This window comes from Puntigrus tetrazona, chromosome 2 (genome assembly GCF_018831695.1).
Source record: "Puntigrus tetrazona isolate hp1 chromosome 2, ASM1883169v1, whole genome shotgun sequence".
Classification (NCBI taxonomy): domain Eukaryota; kingdom Metazoa; phylum Chordata; class Actinopteri; order Cypriniformes; family Cyprinidae; genus Puntigrus; species Puntigrus tetrazona.
In genome coordinates this window covers 22710477-22720476 of record NC_056700.1, presented here as the reverse complement: position 1 = coordinate 22720476, position 10000 = coordinate 22710477, and the positions used below count along the sequence as shown (strand labels likewise).

General features: G+C 40.5%; 2 protein-coding genes across 2 annotated transcripts in view; one reads left to right on the top strand and one right to left on the bottom strand.

Moving 5' to 3' along the window:
• Positions 1–1368, top strand: part of LOC122359776 (zinc finger protein 436) — a 2213-nt gene extending 845 nt beyond the window's left edge. The window contains exon 2 of the mRNA XM_043259984.1: positions 632–1368. Coding sequence (XP_043115919.1) covers positions 632–1281 — 650 coding nt within the window. The 3' untranslated portion in view covers positions 1282–1368. The remainder of the gene's footprint in view (positions 1–631) is intronic.
• A 1293-nt stretch (positions 1369–2661) lies between these two features.
• The window catches only part of nectin4b (nectin cell adhesion molecule 4b), a 21735-nt gene continuing 14396 nt past the window's right edge, over positions 2662–10000 (bottom strand). The window contains exons 7-11 of the mRNA XM_043259982.1: positions 8771–8942; positions 8622–8697; positions 8326–8385; positions 7963–8151; positions 2662–5634 (exon numbers count right to left, since the gene is read on the bottom strand). Of these exons, the coding sequence (XP_043115917.1) occupies positions 5365–5634; positions 7963–8151; positions 8326–8385; positions 8622–8697; positions 8771–8942 (767 nt within the window). The 3' untranslated portion in view covers positions 2662–5364. The remainder of the gene's footprint in view (positions 5635–7962; positions 8152–8325; positions 8386–8621; positions 8698–8770; positions 8943–10000) is intronic.

Below are 10000 nucleotides of genomic sequence, written 5' to 3'. Positions count from 1 at the left end.
TTGAAGTTATATATGACATTATGTACCTTGTTTATATAATGTATATTAATAATAAAAAAAGTTTAATTATAATAAAACGAAATATCAAAAATAATCCAAATACAGCACTTTAAAATATCAATTTATTATAATTTTTTTTTAAATTAACATTTTAACATGTTTATATATTTTTAAGCCTGTAGTAAAAATTCCACAAAAATGCCAATTTTCCGAAATTGAGATTTATACATCAACCGAAAGTTTAATAAATACTCATTTTTTTCTGGGATACAACTATTTGAAAATCTGAGCTAGCAAAAAATTTAAATATTGAGAGAATCAAAGATAAAGTTGTTTAAAGGAAGTTCTTAGCAATGAATATTACTAATCAAAAAATGTTTAATTTTTTTTTTTTAAAAAGCTTTAATTTACTTAATATTCTTTTTGCCATGAAACTAAGATTTTGACCTATAAAATGTATTTTTGGCTATTGCTATAAATATACCCCAGCAATTTAACACTGGTTTTGTGCTCCAGGCTCACGTATTAAAATAAAATACAAGTATTTTAAATACTTCAAAGAATATTGCGGTGCATGTTCAGAAATCATGCAGGCAATGCAAGATTTCAGTGTTTTCTGTTTTTTCTGCAGGGCGTCTTGTTCAGAAACCTGCTTCTCATCTTCATCCCGACAGGCATCTAGACTCCAGCCAGACAAACACTGATCCAGAAACACACACACAGATCACCTGCGCAGACGGAGCAGATGCGCAGCTCGTCGATCCTCGCGGCGAGGAACACTTCGGTGGACTGCTGGAGGTGGAGATGAAGCAGAGCTTTCTGTCTGAAATCGCAGGCCCGGACCGGAAGGAAAACACAGAAACAACAGACGATCCGCGCCGCTCGCAGGTCCCCGCAGGCGCATGCGCATGCGCAGTCACGACTGCGGAAAGCGGCCCGTCTGTCGCTGCCAGACAAACATTAAACAACCTCAGCTTTGAGTCTGGAAACCAGAGCTCGTGGCTCGACGGAACGGAGCCAGACGTCGTCCGAACGTTTCCGGGTGAGAGCGTTCACCACAGCTGCGCAGACGGACGCGCAGACGTCGCGGTGCGCGAGAAGTGGTTCATCTGTTCGTTCTGCGGGAAGAGTTTCGACCGCTTCAGTCACCTGCAGATGCACCGGCGCATTCACACGGGAGAGAAACCCTTCCGCTGCGCGACCTGCGGAAAACACTTCTCGCAGCAGAGCAATCTGCGCACGCACCAGAAGATCCACCGCAAGGCGCGCACGCGCACGTGAAAAGGGGACGCACCGATCGCTCGAAAGAACGCTGATTATTTATCAAACCCTTTTGATTCAACTCAATTAAAAAAACGGTAATTGCGACTTTTGGGAGTTTTTTCTCGCGATTCGACGTTTTGCGAGATATGAGCTCAGAACTAATAACTGCTATTTTAGTATCACCGATATTTGGTTTTTATTTAGTTAAAGTTCTAGTCGTTTGTAATTTCATTAGTCATTTTTAAATACAAAAACCTTTTCATTTTAGTTTCAGGTTTTTAATTTAAACTAAATAAAAACGTTGCACTGGCAGCCGAACTTAAATTACGTATTTTTTATTTCGGCATTTTTTTCTTCATTTTATTTTAGTACTTAAACTAAACGAAACACTGCCTTTGCAACTATTACGAATATAAATATTTGTAAAAAAAAAAAAAAAAAAAAAATATATATAAGACCATTACTTGAAATAATTTTATTCTTTTTATGGTTTTATGAGACTTAAGCGAAGAGATAAAGCAGCTTAAATCAGTTAACTCTATTATTAGGGTTGGGAATCAAAAAATCTATTCTTATTGCAGAATCAGATTAAAACTTCAATTGAATCTGTGTGATTTTTTTTTTTTTCTGCTGCTGGTCAAAGAGACTGCTAAAAATGTATTTGCCTTTGAATCATTCATTCAAGAGATTCGTTCAAACTGATTCATCTGATTTATCAAACCCTTTATTCGCAACTCAGTAATAAAAAAAAAAAGGATAATTGCGACTTTTTCTGAGTTTTTCCTCGCAATTCGCCGTTTTGCGAAATATAAGCTCAGAACTAAGTCAGAACTGCAAGAGATACTCTTTTTCACAATTTTGAGTTGATGCCACTCAATTCTGAGGAAAAAATGCATGCGGAATCAAAATTGTGAGATTGAGAGTTATTGCAACTCTAACTTTTTGACTTGAATTCGGAGATGTTGTGAGATGTTTTGAGGAGGACATCTGCTCTTTTCTCAGAATTGCGAACTTGTTTCGCGAATGACTTAAATCACGGCTGCGTGTTATAACGTCAGAATTGTGAACATGCAACTTAAAAGTCACATTTACAAGAACTCGAAATGCTAAGGAAAAAAGACGGATTGCAAGATAATTTTTTTTTTTTTAATTTGCTTGTCACACAATTCTGAGAAAAACTGTCAAATAAAAAGTCAGTGGCGGAAACGTCTTCCATAATAATGTTTTGTCAATTTCTTTTAAGAAAACGTTTGTTGAGCTGAATTTATGTAATTTGACGCAATAATAACGAATTAACGCAGTGCTGTTAAATAAACCAGGTTGCCAGATCTGTGATTTTCCCCTCACAAAACAGTATTTGTGATGCGCCTCCAATCAAAAATCCGAAGCTTCGTGCTCTTTTTACTTAAAATCCTGTACATTTTAATTGCAAAATCCAAACAATATTTGTAATTTTGACGCTCTGGCAGTGCCTCAGAGTCTCTTGTACTTTATTATAAGTTATAGCACAAAACAGACCATCGAAAGGTGCTGAAAGATACAACTAATATAATTCTCATAATCAACGATATTTAATGATCTTGTGTTGATTTCAACATTAATTAGTGCTTCTTTAAAATCAAACGTTCTAGCATCAATGCTCTGTGAACCAACACGAACCACGATATCTTACTATCACCGATATTTGGGTTTTATTTAGTTTTCATGTTAAAGTTCTAGCCGCCTGTAATTTCATTAGTCATTTTTAGTCATTTTTAGTTTCAGGTTTTTAATTTAAACTCAATATAAACGTTGCACTTGCAGCCGAACTAAAATAATCAACAGAAATGTCAATAAAACAGCTTGTAAACTGTTACTTAACGATGCATTTACTTTATCGTTCACGGTTCGTCAGTAAGCTATAAAATGACAAGAAAGCTTAAATACTGTGACGTATTATATACTCAATGTTTGGATAAATCAGGTTATGAGAACTACCCGATCGTGCAACTAAATGTTTTTATCATGCATAAAAATATAGCTGTAATCTAAATCAACTGAAAGGGTTCCCTGTAGTTTACAGTTAGGGTTAAAAGGGATTTCTTTACTATCGATATCTGCAGTCATTTCCTATCGGTGCATCTCTAGTGAAAACACCACCGCTGTGCCTTTCATCCACTCTTTATTTCTGTATCTTCATTCACATTAACTCTTATTAAATCTCTTCACAGATCAATCATCTTTCTTTCTTTCTTTGAATAAACACGTCATGTCAACAGTAAAAAACACCTGCTAGTCACCGACAGCACATTGACACGAACATTTACAAATAGTGCAATACTGTAAAAGAGAATACAGCGTCGGAGTCTTCGTGAAGTAAATATAAATCGGTCACGGTGATTATACAGTATAATACAAGAAAGTGTCCTAAGTTTTTGTTGAGCTGGTTGCAGAGGTAGACCTGGTTCAGTAGAAAACCTTTATAAACGTCTGTGCTGGATGGAGTTCGTCTTACTGTACGTCTCCTCTAGAGATCCAGACATCACCGCATGCACTTAGAGATGAGAGCTTGAGCCGGGTGTCTGCTTTAAGGAACAGTTCAGACTAACAAAAACAATCGTGTCGTTCCAAACCCAAGTTTCATTCAGCCACTAAAAACTAAAACAGGAGAAAATCTTCATATAATTTTGTCTATGTAATGAAACTCATGCACACTTTCTCTTTTGTTAACATTAGTACCTAACAATCAACGATATTTAATGATCTTGTGTTGATTTCAACATTAATTAATGCTTCTTTAAAATCAAACGTTCTAGCATCAATGCTCTGTGAACCAACACGAACCACGATATCTTACTATCACCGATATTTGGGTTTTATTTAGTTTTCATGTTAGTCGTTTGTAATTTCATTAGTCATTTTTAAATTCAAAAAGCTTTTTTTTTTAAGTTTCAGGTTTTTAATTTAAACTCAAAAACGTTGCACTGGCAGCCGAACTAAAATAAATTACGTATTTTTTATTTCGGCATTTTTTTTCCATTTTATTTTAGTACTTAAACTAAACGAAACACTGCCTTTGCAACTATTACGAATACAAATATTTGTAAAAAAAAAAAAAAAAAAAAAAAAAAAAAAAAAAAAATAAATATATATATATATATATATATATATTTTTATTTATTTATTTTTATGGTTTTATGAGACTTTATAAGCTAAGAGATAATCAGTGAACAGCAGCTTAAATCAGTTAACTCTATTATTAGGGTTGGTAATCAAAAAATCAATTCTTATTCCAGAATCAGATACTTGTGAAATAAAAACTTTCAATTGCATCTGTGTGATATTTACATTTTTTTTCTGCTGGAAATGACTACTAAAAATGTATCTGCCTTTGAATCATTCATTCAAGAGATTCGTCCAAACAGATTCATCCAGTAACGAAGCAAGTTTTCCCTGGATAATTCCAATTTTAGCGTTTTTTTCTTCAAAACTGTGAAAGCAACAAACTCCATTTAAAAACTTTTGCACACAAACAGCTCTTAATGGAGTCCGGTTTTTAAATGTTTTGCAAAAACAGCCAGAACAAATACGTCAGACTTCGTTTTCCTTTAACCACAATGAAAGTAATAAGAACCGGAATCAAGCAGAATCAGAATCGAAATTTTAATTGATAAAATTAGCCCTAACTATTATTCACGCAGAAGACGTCTGTATGGAAACCTGTTTCTGCCAAAAATAAAAAATAAAATAAAAAGATTATTGTGACTTTCTCTCATAATTTTTAGCATTTTTTCCCCTCAGTATTGCGTGACACCAACTCACGCGATACTTATTTTCTCTTAATACTTGCAATTGCGTTATAAAGTCAGAATTGCGAGAATTTCAATTTCGAGCTTATATCATGCAACTGACTTTTTTTTACCAATGCAATTCCGACTTTATAACTCACAATTTTGAGTTTATACGCAATTGCAATTTTATATCGCGCAATTCTTTAAAAAAGGCAGATTTATTTTAATTTTAATTTTTTATTCAGTGGCGTCGTTTCGAACGTGGACGCTTTACGAAACGCAAGGAACGACACGAGAGTTTTTGCGCGAACTGTCCCTTTAAGAGTGCTGATCACATGACCTGTCCTCGTGAGTGGATGATGATGGCGTTGGGGTTGGCTTTCGGCGTCAGGCCGCCGTTGCTGCACTGGAAGTAGTTGGAGACGGCCTCGGACAGGTGATAGTTCACCCCACAGCTCTCCTCTTCTCCTTCAGGAAGTCGCTCTCGCTGTAAGTCTCTCTCTCGGTGGATCTCTCGACGGGAGCCGCGCTTCCATCCGTCACCGGTCACGTCTGCGGTCGGACCCGAGCTCACGGACGGAGGAGGAGAGAGCCCCGAATCCTGCCACAAGAACAACACCACCTCCAGGTCACTCACCGATGATAGAGAATATCATAACCACCTACAGTGCCTGCTTAATTATTATGCAAGATGATAAAAACACGACCAATTCCGAACTCGTAACTCCAATTAAAGGGCTAGTTCACCCCAAAATAAAAATGAGTCTGTGTTTTATTTAAAAAAATCTTTAAGAGTCTAAAACATGTTAAATAAAGCGCCCGCTAATGTCATAAAATGTAATGCGTAACACAATAGTGTGTATTGCAATAAAAAAAGATATATACGTTTTGTTATCAATAAAGTGCATGCAAACGTAATAAAACGTCCCTGTGAATAAAGACAGAAACCAGTTTTATTACCTTTTAGACATGTTTTAAACTGTTAAAGGAAACTGTAATGGTTTTATAAAGACACACACACACTCTCAGGCGCGCACACACACACTCTCAGGCGCGCACACACACACTCAGGCGCGCACACACACACTCTCAGGCGCGCACACACACACTCTCAGCGCACACACACACTCTCAGGCGCGCACACACACACACTCAGGCGCGCACACACACACACACACACACTCTCAGGCTCGCACACACACACACACACACTCTCAGGCTCGCACACACACACACACACTCTCAGGCGCACACACACACACTCTCAGGCGCGCACACACACACACACTCTCAGGCGCGCACACACACACACACACACTCTCAGGCGCGCGCACACACACACACACTCTCAGGCGCGCACACACACACACACTCAGGCGCGCACACACACACTCTCAGGCGCAGCGCGCACACACTCTCAGGCGCAGCGCACACACACACTCTCAGGCGCGCACACACACACTCAGGCGCGCGCACACACACTCTCAGCGCGCGCGCACACACTCTCAGGCGCGCGCACACACACACTCTCAGGCGCGCGCGCACACACTCAGGCGCGCGCCACACACACTCTCAGGCGCGCGCGCACACACACTCTCAGGCGCGCGCACACACACTCTCAGGCGCGCACACACACTCTCTCAGGCGCGCACACACACACTCTCAGCGCGCACACACACACTCTCAGGCACACACACACACACACACACACACACACACACACACACACACTCTCAGGCGCGCCTCACACACACACACACTCAGGCGCGCACACACACACTCTCAGGCGCGCGCGCACACACACACACACTCTCAGGCGCGCACACACACACACTCTCAGGCGCACACACACACACTCAGGCGCACACACACACACACACTCTCAGGCGCACACACACACACACTCTCAGGCGCACACACACACACACACTCTCAGGCGCACACACACACACACACACACTCTCAGGCGCACACACACACACACACACACACACACTCTCAGGCGCACACACACACACACACACACACACTCTCAGGCGCGCGCACACACACTCACTCTCAGGCGCGCACACACACTCTCTCAGCGCACGCACACACACACACTCACACACTCACACACACACACACACACACACACACACACACACACACACACACACACACACACACACTCAGCGCACACACACACACTCTCAGGCGCGCACACACACTCTCAGGCGCGCGCACACACACACACTCTCTCAGCGCACACACACACTCTCAGGCGCACACACACACACACACTCTCAGCGCACACACACACACACTCTCTCAGGCGCACACACACACACACACTCTCAGGCGCACACACACACACACACTCTCAGGCGCACACACACACACACACACTCAGGCAGCGCACACACACACACACACACACACTCTCAGGCACACACACACACACACACTCTCAGGCGCACACGCACACACACACACTCTCAGGCTCAGCGCGCACACACACTCTCACACTCTCAGCGCACACACACACACACACTCAGGCGCAGCAACACACACACACACACTCTCAGGCGCGCACACACACACACTCTCAGGCGCGCGCACACACACACACACTCTCAGGCGCGCACACACACACACACTCTCAGGCGCACACACACACACTCTCAGGCGCACACACACACACTCTCAGGCGCGCACACACACACTCTCAGGCGCGCACACACACTCTCAGGCGCGCACACACACACTCTCAGGCGCGCACACACACACACACTCTCAGGCGCGCGCACACACACACACACTCTCAGGCGCGCACACACACACACACTCAGGCGCGCACACACACACACACTCTCAGGCGCGCACACACACACACACTCTCAGGCGCACACACACACACACTCTCAGGCGCGCACACACACACACTCACCAGTGACATGTTGCTGGATTTGACGTAGGACTCGACTCTCCGTCTGCGCTCGTTCCTCTCCTCCTCGATGTCTCTGATCTTCTTACTGGATCGCTCGGGCCGGTACGGCATGTAGATGGCGGGACGTCCCAGACTGTCATACTCTCCATCTCCGCGTCTGCCTTTCACGTCGCTCAGCGTCGAACGATCCTACAGAGACATGCAGAGGTCATATTAAAACACACACACACACACACACAGACACACAGACACACAGACACACAGACACACACAGAGACACAGAGACACACACAGAGACACACAGAGACACACACACAGACACACACACAGACACACACGCGTGCTGGTGTGAAATAAACTCACCTCCACAGATAAAACACTGCCCTTCGTCACACTGTCCATCTGAACCAGTGAACTCTCCTCCTGATGATTTTAAGAATACAAGGGTTTTTACATGATCATAAAAATACTGGCACAATCCAAACATACCAGATTATAATTTCTTATTCCCTTCATTAACTGGGGTGAATCGGAGGAATTAACTAATATGCAAATCTACCAGAGAAAATGCCTAAAAGATATTTGACAGCTCATTTTTTATAGTCTATGTAAAGTCTATAAACTGTATTTAATCCTGAATATTAATATGGATGTGGTACCGCTGTCCTGGGGTCTCCGTTGATGGAGTTGAGTCTCCTCATGGACACCTGTCTGGACAGACTGATCATCTCCTCCCTGAGACACAAACACATGCTCCTTGAGATAACGTCCCCAGATGCATCTCTGAGGTCAAAGGTCACAGACTCACGTTCTGGCGCTGAGCGCTCGTTTCAGCTTCCGGTTCTTGCGTCTAAGGTGACAGTTAACGAAGACGATAGCGATCGCGATGACGACGACCAGAACCCCGGCGACAGACGCTCCTATGAAGATGAGGAGAGTCTCTGAATCCTGGGGAGTGTCCGTCACCTCGAGCCGGCGGTCTGAAAAACACTCATTTCATTCATTTACAAAAAACTGTGTCTCGCATGCACTGATGAAAAATAGCATGAAAACGATCATCTAAAATACACTTAAGTGTTTATTTTTGATCGCACTTTATTTACAGCTGTTTATTTATTTTATTATCTTTATTTTATTCCTAAAACACTAATAAATACATATATTTTTGATCTATGAAGAAATGAATGCAAAATCGCTTCTGGAAAAACCTTTTATTCTAATATGACCGATTTCAAACAAGAATTTCAACAGATTTCAGCCCATAAAAATTATATATATATGTGTGTGTATATGTGTGTGTGTATATATATATATATATATATATATATATATATATATATATATATATATATATATATATATATATATATATATATATATATATATATACACACATATATACATATATACATATATATTATAATATATATAGTGCTTAATTATAATAGATAGTAATTATAATTAGTATAATTAGATAGTGCTTTATTACCATACTGAAGCAAAAGTTATTTTAGTATATTGCAACAAATCAGCTTGGGAAGGTATTATGATATTTACCTGTTCATTTAAATGTAGGGTTAGGGTTAAAATAATGAAATAAAAAAATTAATTAGAATTAAATAAATAAAAATGTAAAAAAAATAAAAAAACAAATTAAAATAAAACAACAACAAATTTTTTTTAATTAAAATCACCACATGAGGGCAGCAGATTCATAAAAGTAGACGAACAGAAAATTAATGGAAAGTTTCTCTACTGACAGACAGCGCTGTTTCAATTGGTTTCGAGTCACTGCTGGGTGCGATTAAGATCTAAATTTACACTATTGTGCAAATCATTATGAGGAAGTAAGAGAAACTGGCTGTGTGGCAACAGTGACAGAAAAAAACATCCAGAGAAAATGACAAGATGGGCCACAAACACAAGAACAGAAATCTTTCCAGGTTATTTTAAGCACATTTTCTGCTGCCACCAACAAAGCTGGCGCTATTTTTACTTTAAGATGAAAATATATATGTAATGTAATGAGCAAATAAAA